We start from the raw sequence: 23,330 nt of genomic DNA, 5'->3' as shown, positions 1-23,330 counted from the left end.
TAATATTTGCATTATATGCATTTATCCAAAATCTAATCAATACTGAGTACAGTGTTAGACATTTTCTGTAACAGACAGTTTACTTGAACGTTGTAGCATAATTAATGCAATGCAGTTACATTTTTATAGAGTTAATAATGGTGGATAAGAATTTAAAAGCAGTGTCTGGACAGTGTATGGGGACTACAAAGGTAAAAAAAAAAAAAAAGTGTTTGAAAATTAAATTAGATGTTTTGAAGCAAATCGATTCCGGTCAATGACAAGTGGATGTGTGCACAATAATTTAGGACTGGCCGGTTCAACTGTAAGAACAATTATTAAAAATAAAGAATTAATTTTAGCAGTGGGAAAGATGGCTGTTGTTCCGTTATTGATTAGGAAATATCCTATAATGCTGACCACAACTCACAAATACATACGTTACCTTATGGGAATACGTTGCTCGCTTAGCAAATTTAAAATTAACAAATTTAATAATTTAATTTTAATAATTATATATAATAAAAATAGTGCTAGAATATTATAACTTTGTAAAATAAAACTGTTTCATTGAAAATAAACAAAATTAAATCAAATTTAAAACCTGAGGCAAAATTACAAAAGAAATTGATCCCCCTCCACCACATTTTAAGACCTCCTGAAATAATGGAATTCTAGTGAAAGATGTTGCTAATAACCAACTAAAATTCTTATTTTTGAATAACTTTTTTATTTATTGATTAACAGTAATTTCTCAATCTTTAATTCAGTAATAAAATATTTTTAAAATTTTGACTTTATTGGAAGATATTTGAGAATGTATGCTAGTAAATGCTAGGAGTATGTACTATGGTTATATTTTATTAATATTCATTATTTCTTTAAAAAAAATTCATATTCATTTTGTATTATATATCTTGTCAGTTTGTATTGTACATCTCATAATCAATACACACATTATTTTAGGATCATGTTATGACCCACCAGGCCATATTATGGCCTGATAGTCTGTGCTTGTTAACAAGAGAGTGTTTCTACAGAGATCGGATACACTTAAATAGAAAGGGTGCAAGAATTTTTGCTGATGCTATCGAGGCAGGGTTCGGTGGGTCGGAAATTGGAAAGATTCACAGACTAATAGATTAACAATAGCCGCAGGCAGAGGTGAAAGTGATTCTTGCCCTGCTTCTATTGGAATGAGCAGCAGTCTGGAAAGCAAGGTACTGGAGATTTCAAGGGCTGCTGGGAGTCATCATGGAACAAATAAATACATGGGTTCTGGGCACCTCTGTAGCCAGGTGGGCAGGAGCAGCAGTGCGTAGCACACACTTTGGTCTTGATTAGACTGGGGTTCGAGCCCATGACCACCAAATACGGAGGTTGCGGAAAGGTCAGGGAATGACCACCACATATCCCCAGAGCAATATGGCCTTAGTTGCTAATGCTCCTAAAAAACCAAACAACAAACAACATGGGTTCTGTTAGGGTAACTAAGAGTAAGAATATGTGTATGTATACTTGCAGGTACACCAATGCTAGGAGTATAGTAAATAAATTTTATGAATTTGAAGTGCTGATCAAGACATCAAAAATGGATATTGTTGGGATATCAGAGACATGGTGCCTGTGTGTACAGAAATGATAGACAAGACAGGAAGGGAGAAGGGGGTTATGCTGTTAGTTAAGAAACACAAAACCTAAGGAAGTGCATCCAATTGACATTGGTGGACAGTGCAATATTGAGTCAGTGTGGTGTGACCTAAGCACTGGGAAAGGGAAAATGAGAATAGGTGTGTGTGTGTTATAGGCTTAATGAATCTGATAAGTATAATGAGCAATTGTGCAAAGAAATAGTGGCTCAGTAAATCAGAATGTCTTATAAAGGGGGATTTTAAGTTTCCAGATATTGACTGGAAGTTGTGGGTTGGTCACTCGCAAACTAGCAAGACTTTTGTGGATCTATTGGATGACTGTTTCCTACAGCAACATGTTCGAGAGGCAAACAGAGAGTAATACTCTTGATCTGATTATCAATGGTGATTCTTCATAGGTTAAGAATTTTCAGATTAAGAAACCACTAGGTGGCAGGGATCACAGTGTACTGATGTGGGATTTACTTAAAGATGTAACTTCCATCAGGGGTACGGGGAAGGGTTTTTGCTTTCGTAAAGGTGACTACAGTGGTCTCAGAGAGTTTTTATATTCTGTACAGTGGGATCCACTGATGATGCTACCAATGGCGAATTATAAATGGGAAGCTTTCAGGGATTTAATCTTGGGGGCTACTAGGCTTTTCACATCAACTAAGAAATACTGCTCAAGGTTCAGGCCTAAATGAAAGTCAGTTGAATTAATGGGGCTGGTAGGAGAAGTATAATGCATGGGATGCATATAAATTATCAGGAGACACAGGAGCCTATGGCAGATATAAGCTAGTCTGTAATCAAGTCACAAAGTAGGTTAGGCAGGAGAAGGCAGATTACGAGAAATCTTTGGTAAAGGATGCAAAGAAAAACAGCAAGAGTTCTTTACTTATGCAAACTATAGAAGGAAAGGGAATAATCAGATTGGTCCACTTAAAATAGATGGTTTGACCATTGACAGGTAGCTGATAAAGTGAATGACTATTTTGCATCTACATTCACAGATAAGGAGTTAATCAAGGAGGGGAATGTCAGATGTTTATCAAACTCTAACAGGCATCTAAGTGATTTTGTAATAACTGAGAGCAAAGTGGAGAAGAAATTGTTGAAGTTAAACATAAGGAAGTTGAAACAAACTTCCATCTGTTGTAGTGGAGGTCAGCAACTTAAATAAGTCAAAGGCAGAACTAGACAAACATTTGGAGTGAATGGACTTTTTTCTTTTTTTTTTTTTTGGCTGATGCTATATAAGCTTGCTTTCTTGTATCATGTGCCTCTGCTAATGCTAACAGATATTGACTTCTGATGTGGTAATCACAAAAAGTTTTGGTTAAGATTAAAAGGACCTTCACCAGTAGTATGGAAAACTCCCATATCAAAATACCATAGTTTGATTCCTTGACAATAAAATCATAGAATCTTGGTGTCTCTTTGGTTTTTACTAATCCTGACTTAGAGTTATTGTCACTCAAAAAATTGCACCTTATACTTGCATAAGGTGCAATTATAAGGTCTTAGAGTAAATAATGCATTTTTTTTGGTAGTTGTTGGCACATCGGCTTCTGTGGCCGATGTGCCAACAACTACCAAAAAAAAAAAAAAGGCCAAGGTTTTTGCAGTACTTTGATCCAAGGCGCCTCCGTAGCCAGGTGGGAAGGAGCAGCAGTGCATAGCACACGCTTCTTGATTAGACCGGGGTTCGAGCCCGTCACCACCAAATACGAAGTATGCGGAAAGGTCAGGCAATGACCACCGCATATCCCGGAGCAATATGGCCTTAGTTGCTAATGCTCCTAAAAACCAAACAAACAAACAACAAACTTTGATCCAAGCCCGACCAGGGGTACTTTTGCAGTACTTTGATCCGACTTTTGGGTTGCCATGCAGGCACTTTACCCACCCAGCTAGCCTGGTTGGCAATGCATTTTTTTATTATTACAAACATGATGTATGCATTTGAGTTAGCGATGGTTCTAGCACATATGATTGGCAAAAACATGGATGTCCTTGTATTGTCTGGCTTGTAAACTCTTCTAATCTTCTGTGGCCATCCCAGAGTATGTGTTTTTTTTTAAATTTAATATACAACAAATGGCAATCTATTTTGGATGCAAAAGAGCTTCAGATGCAAGGAGAAGTGAGTGTGACACTATTGCACTTTATAGAATTGGGCAGAGTTTGCCCATAGTCATCATTTCATCAAGTATGCCACCTGAAATGGTCTTTTATCATCTGTTATGTACATACAAATATGTTCATGAGTTGATTTTCATGTTGTTAAAGATCAGTAGAATTTTAAAAAGCTTTTTAGGTTGTAATTGTTTGTCATTAATATATATAAGATTTATTTATTTTAATATAATAAATGTCTTTCAAGAATATCCTTATCATTCTTACTAGGCTGTTTTTCTATTTTTCTTTGTTTTGTTAGTTTCTATTTCATTGTAAGAAATTCTCCTTCCATTATGGTTTTTGCTAAGATATATTTTATTTGTTCTTATTTTTGTAGTTTAGCTACACAGTTGACCCCCAATTACCGAGGGATGATTATGAAAATTTTTTTTTGCACAGATATTCTGCAGAATGAAAGAAAAACTTTTAAAAGTAACAAAAACATTATTTAAACTTCATTAAATCTGAATAGTTATAGTTTAACTTCTTAAAAGAAATAACTTCAAGGTAGATGTAAATTTCAAAATTTATACTTTCCTAACTTTGATTTTTTTTTTTTTTTTTAGCTGACTCTACAATAGAGCCACCGCTTCCAAGGAAGAAAAAACATCCGGAGTTTGCATATAAAACACATGAGCTGCTTCAGTATGAATATGAAGAAGGTGATTCCTCCGACTCCTTGGAAACTCTAGCCTCTACCTCAGCTGCTGAAAAAAGTGATCCGGATATTCGTGCAAGGGTGAAAGAAATTTTCTTTTTAAGGATACTTTCAGTAGAAATGTTCTCAATCCAATTTGTTTTCCTGCTTTCAGGCACCCTGTATGTAAGACAGGGTGCCTGAAAATTAATTGATGTGATTTTAAACCACCATATCTCCTCATTAGGGATATTCCCACACATCACTCTAGTGAGATAATTTACCATTGATTGGATGTGTAGTCTTGAAAATGCATTGCAGTTTCTGAAACTGCAAACCAAAGCCCTGCCATAAAGCATAAATAAGTACAAATGTGATAGCAGTGGCAGTTTAACAATGGTTGTCTTTTGTTGTACATTATGCTATACAGCTGTGGTGTATAACCTTTTATACTGAAGTAACCACATCATTTTTCTTTTTGTCTATGGGCATTAGAATAAAATGGGCTTGAGAAAATTTTCAATTATATTAGCAGAGATTTTTTTTTGGCATGCCACTAATATATTTACTTTTTATTGCTTTTGACATGACAAAATAATTAATTAATTGATATAAACACTAAATGTCTTCATAATGAACATAAAATGTAATTTAAAAAATAGTAACACCTAACTAATATGAATGTACATCTTCTATAGCAGAAACCAAATGTTTAGTATTGGGTGCATACTTGTTGCTAAGTATGTTTAAATTCAAATTGAGTTTTATATTACAAGTTGGTTCCATTGTTCTGGTTTGTTCAACTTCATTAATGAAAAAGCCAGTTCTCAAATGTACATACTTCCAAACAATCTTCAAAAAGTGCTGTCTTTTTGGTGCCGATTAGGATATTTGTCTTGCAAGAGGCACTTATAAAAATTTAGTGAATCCCGTTCTTTGAATTTTGCCTTAAGCTCATCACTTCACTGAAGTTTGATTAGTTCTATTTATAAGTTGGGTTCTATGTAACAGTTGTATGGGAGAAAATAATAAAGAGCTCCTAATTATTGTTTTTCCTTGTAGGGCTTAATTTTGACAGGATAGAAGGAAAACTAACATTAGAGGAAAAAATTGCCATAATATTTTTGTTTGGAGAGGTTCACAGATTAGTTGTAGAGAAATTTAATTGTCTACACACTGAAAGGCACATTAATTAATGATCATTATGAGGTTAGTTGACTCTTTCAAGAGAACTAAGTGTCCATGATCACCCAAGACAAGAAACAAACATTTGAATGGCCAGATCTGATGCCATATAATTTCTTTTATGTGACTGACATTTGAAATCCATTGGATGTCAAGATCATCAGCGATTTGCAGAACTACAGTAAAATCATATCTGAATGTACAAAGATTAGTGAAGCATTGTGTGTCCTTATAATCAGGAAGTGTTTAGAAGTAAATGGCAGAATATTTAAAATTTAGCATGTAATGTTCATATTTATATGAACAGGAACTAAAATGTGAACAGTATTTGTCAAGTTATTACACTTTGTTTATGGTATGTGTCTTTTGGAGCATTCTGTGTATATGCAGAATAGTGTCAGTTTGGTTGCCTCTAAATGGCAAACTCCCCCCCCCCCGGCAAGAGATCATAGGGAATGATAGGCATTAAAAAAAAAAAAATTAAGTAAATAATTGCTTCTAAAAATGACACCAAGATGTGCTCCATGCAGGCAGGCAGTATGCAAATTAAATCTCATGACTTTCTATTGATATACACACATCTTAGATGTGATAAAAGCAGATACGACCACAATAGCAGGAAAAAGTTGAAATAGTATTGCAATGAAAGGTTATTGTTATTATTATTCTATTTTTTATGCCAATTGGTTTTCTTCCACAGACATCCACGGAGGAAAGGGCAACTCACTCATGCTACAATTAGAAGGCAACCAGAAATAAAGAAACATAAAAAGCATACAAATAAAACTGAAAGTACAATCTCTGTAATTTGTTTACATTTCTTTGGAGTTTTTGTTATGATAGTTCATTGAATCAGTTAGGTTCACCAGGTTGTATTTGCAGATCCACGTCATTTGGATTCATAGTTACTTTAGCTCCTAATTTAACCCTGTATCAAAGGTAGGAATGCATCCCAGGTTTCAGTTTGGATCACACCCAGCAAGACATTTCCAATGACTTTTGAGGTGATCTAAATTCAGTGCAGAATGCAAATGATTCAAACCCTCCATCAGTCAGACATGAGCCAAATCCTTTCAAGAAATCTATGGCCTGACTAGCCATGTGTGGCAGTCCAGTAACTGAAATTCTGTGGATTGGTAAAATTCCCGTAGCAACTGCATCCTGTAATTTTTGCACTTTCAAAAATTGTCCAGGCCAGTTTCCAGACTGTTTATAATCTATATGGGCTAAAAATATTTCTTGGCTAAATGCCTAAGAATATGAAGGAGTTGGTTTATGTATGGTTACTGCACATACATCATTTCTACTACCAAGGTAGTATGAATGCTTCATTTAATTATATCTCATATTGTGAATTCCTTCACAATGAGTGGCCGAGGTATTGCACTTCTTTGAATAAGTAATGCTTCACCAGTGGAGAAGACTGTTACTTATTCTTGGTGGATACCGCCACCCAGATGGCACCATTTCAAAGCTTGTCTTACTCATCTTGGTTTCTCTTGGGATTCTGAGCAGGTTGTCTATCTAGGGAGTGTCCAATTGTCTTGAGATTAGTAGTGCAAGAGTAAGGATGTTGTGTGCAACCATTAGTTGCTTTATGAGGTAACATCCAAGTTTGACTGTCAAATCAATCTAGAGAGAGATTGTGTATTTGTGTTTTCCTGAAATCATATCAACTTTAATTCAGATCCACTTTAATAGCCACTATTAAGTGTTGAGAAGTTTCTTAAGGTGCATTTGGAGAGTGGAGGAGTAGATCGTTGAGGCATAAAGTGGTGTGGGTATAGGCATCATTAGATGTACTTAGTGGTGAGTTTGGTGTCACGAATGCCAGTAAGCTCCTGCCATATTACCCATATCCCTTCATATGCTTTGGATTTGCTATTGATGAGATGTGTGGAATGTTAGATCTACACTTCATGTCAGACTGCTTGCATTGTGTGATGGATTGATTTGAGGATATGAGCATTGAAAAGTTGGACTGGCCAACTTAGATCCTTGACCTCAGTCCTGTAGAGAACCTTTGAATTGATTGGATCTTTGAGTGTGTGTGAGGAGAGACTGCCCAAAAAACATAGCTGAACTGATTGCCATTTTTGAAGGCCAAATGGCAAAAAATATCAGAGAGGATTTACAAAAGCTGTTGGAGAGTGTTCAGTGGAGACTAGAAGTTTATAAAGGCTAAAAGTTTCAGCACACATTAGTTTTCCTGTAAATAAAAATTATTTGTCGATACACAGGTGTCAGGATATTAATGGTAGGGAAATATATATATATACACAGGTAACCCTCATATAACACAGTACCTATACAACACGGTTTAGATATAATGTGGGGTAAAAGTAAATTGTGGCTACCCTTGTATGACATGTTTGTGGTTTTAAATAAATGCGATCTACAAATTTTTGTATCGCTTCTCTTCACACACTTTTACCATGCAACTTAAAAATCAAACTTTATGTTTGTTAAATTTGTGTCTGCTTGTATAACAGGTGTAGTTGCCAGAACAGAATTTATATAAGGGGAAACACACTAGTGTTTCCCCTTATATAAATACATACATACATATTTTTTTGTGTAGTGTGATGCATGTATGTATATAAATACATACATACATATTTTTTTGTGTAGTGCCAATTTTTTACCTTATAAAGAGTTAATTGTTGTGCAAGTAGTTATAAATAGTGAATTTATTCGGGGAATACCCCTTGGCAAATAAAAAATTTATTTTTTATAGTAATGGCCACCAAAGCTGCAAAAGAAGGAAAAAAAACCAATATTGAAAAGAAAATTCATTTCTCTCGAAGAAAAAATTAAAATCTTGGATCAGTTGAAAAATGGAGAAAAACAAGGACTTTGAATTTAAACAAATCAACAATTCGTACAATCAAAAAAAATGAGCAGAAAATCAGAGATAGTGTTATTGCTGGGTCAACGATAAGTGCAAAGCGCATTGCTCATGTACACAATATTTTAATGGAAAAAAAATGGAGAAACCTCTAATGGTTTGGATTGAAGATTACACTCACAAGAAAATGCCTTTGAGTGGAAACCTTATTAAACAAAAAGCTCTCAAAATTTTTCAATATTTAAAAGAACTTGAACAAGATTTTTCATAAGAAAGCTCTCAGCATGAATTTTGTGCCAGTAAGGGCTGGTTTGAAAATTTTAAAAAGCAATTTTCTTTGTTATAATCTTCAGCTCCAAGTAGATGTAGATGCTGCCCAAAAATTCCCAGAAGAACTTTTAAAAATCATTGAAGAAGGTGGATATAGTGCAGACGAATTTGGGTTAAACCGGAAAAAAATGCCAAAATGCACTTATATATCGATAAATGAAAAAAAAACAGCTCCTGGATTCAAAGTTTCTAAAGACAGAATTACTCTACTGTTTTGTAGTAATGCATCAGGTGATTACATGACAAAACCAATGTTAATTAACCCATCTTTAAATCCTCGTGCTATGAAAGCGATTGACAAGTCCACCCTCCCTGTTTATTGGAGAGCCAACAAAAAGGCATGGTTTATAGCTAGCATATTTGAAAATTGGTTTTTTAACTGTTTTGTGCCTGATATAGAAAGATACACAAAGAAAAAGAATGTCGACTTAAAAATTTTACTAATTTTAGATAACACATGAGGGCACTCAAATAATGTAACCCATCCGAATATTAAAATAATTTATTTGCCACCTAATATGTCACTTATTCAACCCCTTGATCAAGGGATAATTTCAACATTTAAAGCGTATTATATTCATCAAACATTTGAATTAATTTTGGAAAAAAATGGAATCTAATTCAAACATGACACTGCCTCAAGTGTGGATAGAGTTTTCAATATTTAATTGTGTAAAAATTATTTCTCTATGTGTAAAAGAGTTAAAACCCTCTACACTGAAAGGTTGCTGGAAAAAAATATGGCCTGATGTCGTCCTTAATCAAAATTTCTTACCTCCTGTGGATGCTGAACTAAGTCGTATAACAAACCTGGCACACATGGTGGCGAGGGATATTCTGATATGGTTGAAAATGAAATTTGTGAATTAATTGATGAAGAAACAGATTTAAATGAGGAGGAATTGGTTCAATTAATAGAAGACAGCAAACCAAATACAAATGGTGAGGAAAGTTCAACTGAAGATTCTGATTGTGCTGAGTCTGTTAAAGAGTTCAGTCTAAAGAAATTAGCAGAAGGATTAAATTTGGCACAAAAGTTAGGAAGTTATTTTACGGATAATGATCCCTCAACAGAGTGCTCAGAAAAATTCAAAAGACAATTGGACAGTTGTTTAGTTCCATATTATGAACTTATTAAAAAATTGCAGCATAGTGGCAAGCAAGGTCTTATTACCGAATTTTTGATAAGAAAACCAGCTGAAGTACCCAGTGAGAATTATACAAATGATGTCGAAGAGATTTCAAGTTATAATGACATCTGGCCACTCGTAAATAAAGAATATCTACGAATATTTTTTCTGAAGACAGTGATGATGACTAAAATATCCATTTATTTCATTTTGAAATTTATGCATTATGTGCAATGAAATTTATGTAAAATTCCTAATTTTTATAATTTTATGCTATGTATTTGTTAAATAGGTAGTTACATGAATTCTTGAATGAATAAAATGTTTTTGTTGAATGTCATTGTTGTTTTATAATTAAAAAAAAAACACTATGGAACATAGCCCTACATTTTGTATGAACCTGAACCTCATATAATGTGATTTCTATAACGCGTGATATTTCTGGAACCTAACCTCCATGTTATACATGGAGGTTAGGTTCCAGAAATATCACCTGTATATATCAGTTACCTGTATATATACAGTGAAACTTCTCCTAACGGATACCTCTCTCTACAACGGACATTTTCAAATTCCCCAACTCTCCTCTATTGGTTTTAACGTGTTTTCAGCTTCTGTCTAGTGGACATTCTCTGTAACGGATGCGGGCAGGCAATCTGCACTGTTTCGTTTAGATTAGCACTTAATTTGATCTCCCCATAACGGACAGCGGGCGAGCTCACGGCCCTTTTTCTAGAAACTTTTCTTCCATGTATTGTCTCAATCGTGTGTTTATTTTCTATTTCCGATTCTCTGAATTTTATCAAGGTTTACGTCGTGGTTCTAAACCCTTTTTCAAGAATTTTAAGGCATGTGTAAAACTTCTGATGAATTCGGTGTGTGCAGGAGGGGGGGGAATTTGGTCGGCCTTTTTGTCTTTTGAGTTATTATTATTATTAATATTATTATTAGCCATATGGTGCAAGGAAGCCCAAGGCTTATGCTGCACCAGCCAAAAAAAAAATTTCCCCAGTTACCCTGAGAGAGAGAGAGAGAGAGAGAGAGAGAGAAGTAGAAGGGAATCACCAAGAAAAAGAAAAATGATGATATCCAGCTCAGGACCCTGGGTGTGCCAAGCCCATACTCACCAGATGTGAGCCCTTGGGGATAAATTTTCAGTTTTGTTCAGTGTCGTGTGAAGTGCACAATGTCTTCTTGTAAACATTTAACTTTAAAAGATAAAGTCGAACTCATTAATGCTTATGATCAGCAAAAAAATAGTGTTCGCAATCTCACTGCAAAATTAAAAATCGGGAAGACGCAGGTAAGCGACATCCTAAAGAGAAAAAATGAACTGTCAAACAATTTTGGCAACACGGAAATGATCAGGTTCAAAAATCATTCCCAAAAACTGTTGGACTTCAAATTGACAATGTTACGTATGAGTGGTTTTGCCGTGCACGTGCTAAAAAATTTCCCATTAATGGGCTATTATTAGGGAAAAGGCTTTGGAGGTTGCGAAATCTATGAGAGTAAATGAGTTCAAAGCTTCTGTGGGATGGCTAGACAAGTTCAAAACTCGGCATAAAATTTCTTGGAAAACTGTAAGTGGTGAAGGTGGATCTGTTGATACTGGGGTTGTAATAGAGTGGACCGTCAAATTGGAAGATTTATGTCATGATTTTGAAGCTAAGGATATTTACAGCTGTGACGAAACAGGGTTGTTTTTTAAAGCTCTTCCCGAAAAAACGATGAGTCTAAAAAACGAAAAGTGCCAGGGCGGAAAAATTTCTAAGGAATGCTTGACTGTACTATTGTGTACAACTATGCTGGGAGACTTTGAACAACCTCTTGTTATAGGAAAACCACAAAATCCTCGTTGTTTCAAGGGCATAAATTTGAATCTTTTGAATGTTGACTGGAAGTCTAATAAAAAAGCGTGGATGACATGAGATATCACGAGCGAATGGATAAGTCACTTTAACCAAAACATGATTCGTCAAAACAGAAAAATTATTCTTTCCATGGATAATGCTGCATCTCACCCGCGTTTGAATTGTCCAACATTCAAATCGTTTTTCTGCCACCAAACACAACTGCAGAGTATCAGCCCTTGGATCAAGGGATAATAAAAAAGTTTAAACTTCACTACAGAAAACGTGTTTTAAGACATCTCATTGCAAACATGAACGATGTAACATGTGCGAGTGACCTTGCAGAGAAAATCAGCATCCTAGATGCGATTCAATGGATTTCCTCTTCAGTAAATGCAATTAGAAAACAAACTGTCGTGAACTGTTTTGTAAAGTCTAGCTTCTCAAACGCAAAAATTGAAGTTGTGAACAGCAATGTGGAGCAACAAGAAGAACAAGAACTTCAACATCTATTGATAATGTACGATACTTCAGCTACAAGTGACCCTGGCTACAAAGATATAGACTCAAACCTCACTACAGAAGATGGTGCTCTAGATATCAACGACATTATCATCGATATTGTTCAAGAAGTTCCTCATGAGGATGAAGAAATGGAAGGAGGCCATTCTGTCGAAGAACATATTAACAACGAACCACTGATGAAAATGGAAGAAACGCTCATACAAATCAATCGTTTAAAAATGTTTTTCGCCGCTGAAGAAGATACTGAAGGACTTTTGATGGTTTCTTCACTCCAAACAAATGTTGAAAACAAAATTATCAGCCGGAAGAAGGTGCAGAAGAAAATAAGTGATTACTGTATGTATTTTTCTTAAGATAAAGTCATAATATGCATAGCACAATTGTATGTATATTACTGTATTTACAAAAATATTGTGCAAAATCTGTATATAATTTAATTTTACATTAAACGTTTGACGATTTTTCTTTATCTCTTATGTATCTAATTGTATATTATTTAACAAAATATTGTTTAAAATCTGTATATATTTTAATTTAATTTTACATTAAACGTTTAACGATTTTTCTTTCTTTCTTTTTTTTTCTCCCTCAGACTTCTTGTTAGTGGGCACTTCTCTCTAACGGACAAATTCTCATTCCCCATGGCTGTCCGTTAAAGGGAAGTTTCAATGTATATTGCTGTATAATGTCATTCCGAATGTTTTGTTAAGAGTTAACCACCAAGATTGAAAGGAAAGGCAGCAATATGTAGGTCAACTGTTTCTGTAATATTACAGTGGGCTGTTTTCCTTTCAGTGTTGGTGTTTGACCCTTGGAAAAGTCATTAAATTGGCAGTATACAACATGTATTATATATATTTATTGTATTTTTTTTTTTTTTTTTTGCATTAGTTCATCTTTATATGTTATGTATTTATTTTACTTAATATACTTCATAGTTTCACTTGAGTATTTTGATATAATTTTTTTCTTTCAGATATACTATATACTTATTCAAATCTCTTTGTATGTATTCCATATATATATATATATATATATATATATATATCTAACCTAAAAAATAATAAAACAATGTTGTCTATGGAATATACAGCATTCTTTTATTATTTGTTACCATTGAAACTCGACAGCCATTTTTTTAAATTCACAGTTCTGTAACTGTTCAGAATTGGACATGCACATTTTATAAATGATTTTAGGTCCTGAATCAATTCTGAAATTACATCTTAAATATTATGAAACACCCTGTGTGTGTGTAAAATTACACAGGGGGGGGGGAATTGGAATGATATATATATATATATTTTTTTTTTTTCCCAAAATGAGGAAGCAATTTTCTGCAACCATTCTTAGTGGTTTCATTACATCGATTTGCACTTCATTAACATTGAAACAACAACCTTTCAGAAACTGTGTTATCCTCAGAAAATGGAAAAAGCTGATGCTGTTATTCCATATTTAATGAGGTACCATTTAACCAAAATGGACCTTATTTTTGTGTGAATTGTCATACAGAAAAATGCAGTTTCCTTGAGCCTGTTTATTCCCCTCACTTCTAATTGCATTTCTCATATGACAGACCACTTGAACATACAGCTCTTCAACTACAGTTCAGTCTTAAGGATGAATTAATATATATTAGTACATATTAGCCATAGGTGCCAAGAGGCCCTAGACTTTTACCAGAAAAAAATAGTAATAAATAAAATATAAATAAATAAACTACCTATGTGATTCCTTCCTCATGTAGGTACCTATCCAGCTGACTCTGGAGCTTCTTCAGGTTGTTAGTCTCAAACACACCAATGGAGGCAACTTATTGCAGTAATTATTAACAAGTTCAGTAATTAATCAACAATGAAAAATTCACTCTCATTAATTTTATTTTCACCTCTTAGAGCCTTTTAGACTTCAAGGAGGTCCTTCTTTATGGTGTTTAGTTATCCTGTTGCCCACGTATTCAAAGTTTTTCCTCATATGGACACCCATTTTCCAGTCTCACTAGGTGTGATCTGTTTAAGTGCAGCTCCATATCTGGATTCAGTATTCCAAATGTGGTCTCACAATTGCCTTATACAGTGGTATTATGCCTCCCTATCTCTACAAGCAAATGTTTGATACATCATCAATAGGACACCATGGGCCCTCCTTGCCACCTCTCTACACTCCATGGAGAACTTTATATCTGGCTGTATTGTAACCCTCAGATACCTTTGTCCATCTATTTTAATTCAGCATCACTAAGTGTATAAATTATTTTCTGGTTACTATTCCTCAAGTGTAAGGTCTTGCTTTTTTCTGGATTAAAATATAGCTGCCATTTCTTTAATCATCCTTGAAGCCTTACTTATCCCAAAGAAGCACTGTTTGAGGCTGATCATTAATTACTCTGCCAACCTTTACATCATCTGCAACTTTTGACATCACTACCTATATCTCTATTTTAATGTTATATAAGATAATAAGAAACAACAGTGGTCCCACTAAGATTCCCTGAGATATTTTCTTACATTAGTCCAACCTGTAGTAAACCATTAATCACAATTCTCTGCCTTCTGCCCCACCCTGCAAGCACTCTGCAATCCCAGAATCTTTCCTGTGATCCCAACATATTCCAGCTCATATGGTAACCACTAGTGCGGGAACTTAGTTAAATGCTTTGATAAAATCCAAACCAGCAGTATCAAAATTAATTCCTACACAGCTCATAACTGACTGTTAAAATAGCTAACCAGGTTGATTAAATATGACTTTACAAATCCAAACTGTTTCTTTCAGAATTCTGTTTCTATCCACGTGAAATTGTATTGCACTCTTGATTATTTCCTCCATAATTTTTTTTTAATGCTGAATTCAAACTGGTTAGTCTATAATTACATACATTTTTGTTACTGCCAACCGTCCATCAACTTCTAAACATGTTGGAATTTGCATATCACTTCCAGATGGTGTATCAAGTAGGATGCAATGCAAAATATATTTTTAACATTCACAGACAGAGCTTGGCCAGCAAACATATGCCAAATGAATTTAAAGAAGTATTAGTTGTACAATGTGGATCAAATAGTTAATGTTACCCACAACTAGCCAGTTATTTACTGCTCTTTGTGTGGAAATGGGAAGTGGATACCACTTTCCATTTCCACACAAACAGACAGCAAACCTCTGCACACAGAAGTTTGCTGTCTTTCCAGGAGCAAAATACTCATGAGAATGTTTAATCTTTGTTAAGAAGCAATGCTTTTCTTAACATTTCAAATTCTGAGCATGCTAATTGTCTTACTAATGAAAAATGGCCCATTAGACTGGCATTATCTCAGTGATATATTTTAAAAGTTGAATGAATTGAATCAACAACTTTAAGGGCCAGCAGTGACTGTATTTAATGTAAATGATGAAGTCCATTATTTTCCCGAAAGTTACGACTTGTACAATTGGATCAGAAACCCATTTTTATGCAACTTTAATACAGAACATTTGCCAGTAAAATGATAGGAGGACTTCATTGATTTTGTTGTTCTTATTTGTTTTTTAGGAGCATTAGCAACTGAGGCCATATTGCTCCGGGGATATGTGGTGGTCATTCCCTGACCTTTCTGCGTCCTCTGTATTTGGTGGGCACGGGTTCGAACGCCGGTCTAATCAAGAAGCGTGTGCTACGCACTGCTGCTCCTGCCCACCTGGCTATGGAGGTGCCTTATTGATTTTGTACAGATAGAAGTTTTTTAATTGAAGTTCCAAAATAAACTTCAAATAAACTTCTGGATTCAGATTAACGACTGCTTGGAATTATCAAATATTACATTTAAAATCTCAATTCTATTTTCCTCATTGTATTTATGCAAAGGAGGGATTTTCAGCCTTAGTAGCCATGAAGGGTAATTAGTCAAGTCATAACATCAAACATGAAGTGATGCAAAAGAAAACAATTGCATATATCACATTAACCCCAAGAAGAGTGTTACCTAAATTAGTTATATATGGCATGTAACTACCTTTTTTCAGTAAAAATATTATACTTCCTAAAATTTGACTTCCTTAGAAATTATTCAAATTTAGCTATGAAATTGTCCATGGTAAGTAAAGGGATGGTTAAAGTTGGCCCATTGATGACAAAAGATTGTCAAAAATTATTTCAAAAGAATAGTTATTTATTCAAATAATTCCTGCTGCACTGTGCAGTGCCTTCTTTAATTCAGTTTGTAAAAATAGTAATTTCTGCTTTATTTTATATAAATATTGATTTTAAAAATAAACAATAAATAAATAAAATGATGAAATGCATGTACTCTCTTCTCTCTCTCTCTCTCTCTCTCTCTCTCTCTCTCTCTCTCTCTCTCTCTCTCTCTCTCTCTCTCTCTCACACACACACACACACACACACACACACACACACACACACACACACACACACACACACACACACACACACACACCAGGCTTCACCCCAATAGGACCAATCAGAGGTGTAACCTGGACATTTTTTTTTTTTTTTTTTTTTACTTTTAGCAAACGTTTGAATATTTCTTGTTTTCTAAAAATTGTAAGACAAAGCATAAAATGGCAATTAACTCTTCAGAGAGAAAGACCATCTTCACCAGAAACAACAATTAAATCATTAATTTTTTAAATTTATTAATTAATTTATTTATTTATTTATAAATTAGGTTATTAGTGAATCATTAGTAATCACTTTTCTATTTATTTTTTTAGTCAGAAGAAAGAGGCCTTTCAAAATCTAGACCAGCTCCAAGGAGTCGTTCTGCAGACTCTAATGTAGGCCGTCGGCGACAAAGACCTGTAAGTAATATGCTGCAGAAGACTGTTTCTTGTTTATATTAGATGCCTACAGTTGTTTTGCTGCTATTTCCAGCTATTTTTCTCTGAATTAATTAATACTCTTTGACTAAAGATCATGAGCACGGCTATTTTTCTAAGGAAGACTGTGATGTTTTTAGGGGAAAGGGCCACTGAATTATGAAGGCCAGTATCTATCTACTCAGTAGTAGTAAATATGAATGAAATAATGCAAAAGTAATGCTGCCCAAAGATTCTGCAGAGCAGCTGCTTCCCCCTGCTTCTTTCTGGTACCTGTGCTAAAGATAACTTTTACTGATATTAAAATGTTAATTTTTTTTTTTTTTTTTTACCTCATGTATATCATTTGCTGTTTATATCTTAGACTATTTTAGCATTAGTAATTCGAGTTGACAGTTGGGGTGTAGCTCTTGATGAAAATGGATTTCTAAACTGACTTTTGTTTGGAATTCTTTGTATTTTTCAGTTATGGCGGCTATGGCTTTCCCTATCTCCCACACTGTCAGCTTTGATATAATTCATTTTAATTGTGTCCTCCCAAATACTTAATTGTAAAGGAAAATAGTTTCATTTCTGGACAGCTAGGCAGCTGCACGTAGTCAAGGGACATTTTTGACTACTTCTTTGTGCTGGCTTGGATTTATTTTAATTTTTCAGCTCTTGCCTTTCAATATACAAAAAAATGAAAATATGCAGACATTTTGCCTTCTTCCATTCAGACAGTAATGGCATTGTTGCGGGAATGGCGGGATATCGCTACTGTAGGATGCCATCTTCAATAATGACATCACTCATTTGACTTTTTCTATTGGAGATATAGTGGAGTATACATATACACTGCACTGATATTTAGATAACTATGTTACTATAAGTTGTCATGGCTGCTAATGATTTTGAGTAGGCCGGAAAACATCGTTGGAGGTCGCCATATTGCCTGATTGTAACAGATATTCAGCAATTCACAAAGTATTGGTTTTTTTCAATAGAATAGTTATTATTGTGTATATAATGTATATATGGCCTAGGTTACGCTTAGAGTGGTTTAGTATTGATTTTTCTGTGTTTTGTTAATATAGCCTGCAAGAACCAAATTGGGCTACTTTTTGGCAGATCTTTACCCCTTGCTGGAGAGCCCTCAGTAAGGCCCAACACAAGAAGAGTTGAATAACACTGTAAATAGTCAAGGTGGTAATTTACTTGCAGCTGATACCTCGACATTGAACTTCACATTTGCATTAAAAAAATATAACCTTTTAGATGTCTTTAGGGATGGTGCAAATGTTTCCTCTTCTATGATTATAGAGGTTAGTCAAATCTGGAATTCAGTGGAGAGATTGATGCTGGACCTAACGATAGAAAATGAGAAATTGAAAGTGAGGATAGATGAGAAAAACTTGCCTATGACTGTCCAGCCCCCTAGCTTTGCTAGTGTGACTGCCTCTAAAATAGGCACACAGGTCTCCGGTGACAAAGGGCTTATGCAAAAATATATAGTGTTTGTAAGGACAGGACAGAATAGCTGCAAAACTAGTGAAGAAGTGAGACAGGAAGTCTCAAAAAACTTTAAATCTGAGTTTAAACAGTTAAAAATAAGATCAGTGGGAAAGGTTTGTGAAAAAGGTATATTGATAGAAACTGCATCACAGAATGATCTAGATAAGCTTAAAAGCTGTAATAAATTTAAAGAATTAAATTTGGACCTACCAAAGAAACTCAATCCTATGTTAATAATTTATGACATCAATAAAGATGTCTCTGACTCCGACTTATTAGATGATCTTTACGACAAAAATTTGTCTGATCATGGAATTACAATAGAAGAATTTAAGCACACAGTAAAAATTAGATTTAAAATCAGGTCGCAGAATAAAAATAACCTACACTGGATTATAGAAATGCCTGGTATTATTAGAAAAATTCTTATGGGTTTGGGTGCTAAGGTAGTAGTAGTGGCATGTGATGAAAAAGCAAGTGTAGAGCTTATGCCGCATCAGCCAAAAAAAAAAAATTACAAAACAATCCCCTCTAAATGTTTGTCCAGTTCCTCCTTAAATTTCTTTAACCTATCAACTTCCACAATGACAGATGGTTCCAGCAATTAACCACCCGCTGGCTAAAGGCAAATTTCCGCACATCTATTCTACATCTGTCCTTCCTCAATTTCAATTTATGCCCCCTTAGGTTTGTAATCTGAACAAGTGGAAAAATCCCATCAGAATTCAATGTGCTCAGCCCATTCAAGGCCTTATACACCTCAATCAGATCACCGTGCAGGTGCCTAGTCTCCAGCTGCTGCAATTTGCAGAACTTTAGCTTCTCCTGGTAAGAGGATCCCATCATTCCTCTCACCAATCTTATTGCCCTTCTCTGTACACGCTCAAGCAAGACCTGCACACAGTACTCAAGGCTGGGCCTGACCATTGCCTTATACAGAGGGACAATCACCTCCTTATCTCTGCTAGAAAAATTCCAGTATATTATTGACAAGACACCATAAGCTACTCTTGCAGACAGTCTGCACTGCTCAGAAAACTTATTATCTGCCTGCACAATTACCCCCAGGTCCTTTTCATTCTCTACCACTGACAGTGTGGTACCACAGAGTGGATACGTTACTCTGGGATTACTGCTTCCCATATGTAGTACTTTACATTTGTCAATGTTAAACTTCATTTGCCACCTCTCACCCCATCTGCTCAACTTTTCTTGATCCTGTTGCAGCAGTGTACTGTCATTAGTGTCATTAACAACCCTGCCAACTTTCGTATCATCTGCAAACTTGGACATTAAGCCTGATATACCATCATCAATATCATTTATAAATACAGAAAACAACAATGGACCCAGTACTGAATCCTGAGGAACTCCACTAATAACATTAGTCCACGAAGAGTAGTGTCCATTGATTACCACTCTCTGTCTTCTCCCACTTAACCATCCCTTTATCCATAGCAGCAATTTGCCTCCAATTCCACACACTGCTCCAATTTGTGCAGCAGTCTTCCATGTGCAACAGTATCAAAGGCTTTTCTAAGATCCAAATATATGATATCAAAGTTATTCTTTGCATCCTGCTTTGTGACTACATCATAGTATCCAATTAAATTAGTCAGACAAGACTTCCCCTTAACAAACTCACGCTGTGTCCAAGCTATAACTGAAGTCTTGTCTAGATGATCCTGCAATGCTTCTTTAACCAGTGCTCCTACTAATTTCCTTGGAACAGAAGTTAAAGTAACAGGTCTGTAATTACCTGTGTGTCCCTTTGATCCTCCTCTGTGGATTGGGGTCACATTTGCACATCTCCAGTCCATGGGTACCTCCCCTGGGTCCAGGGAAGCTCTCATAATTATGGCTAAGGGTTTGCTTACTTCCTTTGCCACCTCCTTTAATATAACTGGATAGATTCCATTCACCCCAGGTGCCTTTCTTGTGTTTATCTTCAATTTTTCCTCCACTTTACTCTCAGTTATTCCAAGATTATCTAGCTTACTGCCAGAGTTGAATACACCTCTGGCATTCCCCTCCCTGAATAACTCCTTATGTGTGAATGTTGATGCAAAATATTCATTTAGTTTGTTAGCTACCTGAGCAGGATCATCAACAGTTGAACCATCGATATCAAGTGGACACCAATCTGATTCATCCCCTTCCTTCTAGAGTTTACATAAGTAAAGAATTCTTTGCTGTTTTGAGAGGAGAATGAGAGGGGTGTGTTATAGGTACAATGTGTACAGAAAGGATAGACATGGTAGGAAGGGAGAAGGGTTTATGCTGTTAGATAAGGAAGTGCATCCAGTTGACATTGGTGGACAGTGCAATGTTGAATCTGTTTGGTGTGAAATAAACACTGGGAAAGGGAAAATGAGAGGATTGTGTTATAAGCCTAATGACTCTGATGAGTATAACGAACAGTTGTGCAGCAAAATAATGGGCCAGTAAATCAGAATTTCTTATAATGGGGGATTTTAACTTTCCAGATATTGACTGGAACTTGTGGGTTGGTCACTCACATGCTAGCCAGACTTTTGTGAACTTATTGGAGGATTGTTTTCTACAGCAGTATGTTCGAGAGGCAACCAGGAGTAATACTCTTTATCTGATTATCAGCAGTGATTATTCATGCATTAAGAATTTGCAGATAAAGGAACCACAAGGTGACAGTGATTACAGTGTACTGATGTGTGTTTTACTTAAAGATATAAATACTGTCAAGGGTAAAGGGAAGGGTTTTGCTTTCGTAAAGGTGACTACAATGGTCATGGACAGTTTTTAAATTCTATACAGCGGGATCAACTGATGATGTTACCAATTATGAATTCTAAATGGGAAGCCTTCAGGAACTTAATCTTGGAGGCTACTAGGCTTTTCATACCAACTAAGGAATACTGTTCAAGATTGAGGCCTAAATGAATGTCAGAAGGATTAATTAGGCTCGTGGCAGAGTAGAAAAATGCATGGGATGCATATAAATTGTCAGGATACACATAAATCTATGGCAGATATAATCTAATCTGTAATCAAGTCACAAAGGAGGTTAGGTAGACAAAAGAAGATTACAAGAAATCTTTGGCAAAGGATGTAAAGAAAAACAGCAAAGAGTTTTTACTTATGTAAACTCTAGAAGGAAGGGAATAAATCAGATTTATCCATTTAACACAGGTGGTTCAACTTTTGATGATCCTGCTCAAGTAGCTGATAAACTGAATTAGTATTTTTGCATCTACATTCACACATGAGGAGTTATTCAAGGAGGAGAATGCCAGAAGTTTATCAAACTCTAACAGGGAGCTAAGTGATTTTGTTATAACTAAGAGCAAAGTGGAGGATAAATTGAAGTTAAACATAAAAAAGACACCTGGGGTGGATGTAATCTATGCAGTTATATTGAAGGAGGCAGCGAGGGAAGTTAGCAAACCCTTAGCCATAATTATGAGAGCATCCTTAGATTCAGGGTAGGTCCCCATGGAGTGGAGTTTTGCAAATATATCCGCAGTTCACAAAGGGTGACACATAATTATAGACCTGTTAGTTTAACTTCTGTTCCAGGAAAAATAATGGAGTCACTGGTTAAAGAGGTGATACACAATCACCTAGACAAGACTGCAGTAATAGTTCAGATACATCATGGGTTTGTTAAGGGGAAGTCTTGTCTGACCAATTTGATTGGATACTATGATGTGGTCTCAAAAGAACTGGATGCAAAAAATAATTTTGATATCATATACTTGGATTTCAGGAAAGCTTTTCATACTATTGCACATGGAAGACTGCTTTACACATTGGAGTTGTATGGATTTAAGGGCAAGTTGCTGCAATGGATAAAGGGATGGTTGAGTGGAAGATGGCAGAGAGTGGTAATAAATGGACACTGCTCTACATGGATTTATGTTATTAGGGGAGTCCCCCAGCTTTCGGTGCTGGGCCCATTGTTGTTTTGTGTATTTATCAATGATATCGATGAAGGTATATCAGACTTAATGTCCAAGTTTGCAGATGATACAATGGTTGACAGTGTTGTTAATGACAGTAAAGACAGTATGCTACTGCAACAAGATCTAGAAAAGTTGGCAGATGGGCTGAGAAGTGGCAATTGAAGTTTAACATTGACAAATGCAAAGTTCTGCATATGGGTAGCAGTAACCCAAGAGAAATGGGAGAACAGTTGGACGTTTGTTCCAGTTTCATTCTGTCAGGGAGGTGGAGAATGAAAAAGACCTGGGGGTAATTGTGCAGTCAGATATAAAGTTCTCTGAGCTGTGCAGATTGTTTGCCAGAGTTGTCATGTAGTTTTGTCAATGATATTTAGCAATTTTGCTAGCAGCGACAGGAGCTGATTATCCCTTTGTATAAGGCACTGGTCAGGCCACTCCTTGACTACTGTGTACAGGTCTAGAGGAATAAATGGGTGTGTTTCGAAGAAAGGCTTCAGTTCTGCAAGTTGCAGCATCAGGAGAATAAGCACCTGCTAGGTAATCTGATTGAGGTGTATTAGGCCTTGAATGGTTTGAGCAGGCTCAATGCTGACAAGATACTTCTGCTTGCTCAGACTAAGAACCTGAGGAGACATAGATTCAAATTGAGGAAACACAGTTGTAGAATAGATGTTTGGAAGTTTGCATTTAGCCAGTAGGTAGTTGATTGTTGGAACTGACTTTCATCTGTTGTTGTTGTTGAAGTTGATAGCTTAAATAAATTTAAGGCTGAACT

General features: G+C 35.5%; 1 protein-coding gene across 4 annotated transcripts in view; it reads left to right on the top strand.

Moving 5' to 3' along the window:
- The window catches only part of LOC150076271 (uncharacterized), a 695,145-nt gene that overhangs the window by 314,187 nt on the left and 357,628 nt on the right, over positions 1 to 23,330 (top strand). For all 4 annotated transcript variants that reach the window (XM_090388135.1, XM_090388136.1, XM_090388134.1 and 1 more), the window contains exons 3-4: positions 4,361 to 4,533; positions 17,016 to 17,102. In XM_090388135.1, the coding sequence (XP_090244261.1) occupies positions 4,361 to 4,533; positions 17,016 to 17,102 (260 nt within the window). The remainder of the gene's footprint in view (positions 1 to 4,360; positions 4,534 to 17,015; positions 17,103 to 23,330) is intronic.

The sequence above is a fragment of the Mastigoproctus giganteus genome, chromosome 13, assembly GCF_048544385.1.
Source record: "Mastigoproctus giganteus isolate SK-2022 chromosome 13, ASM4854438v1, whole genome shotgun sequence".
Classification (NCBI taxonomy): Eukaryota; Metazoa; Arthropoda; class Arachnida; order Uropygi; family Thelyphonidae; genus Mastigoproctus; species Mastigoproctus giganteus.
Note: the sequence above shows the minus strand (reverse complement) of the source record. Positions and strands in the feature narration are given on the sequence as shown.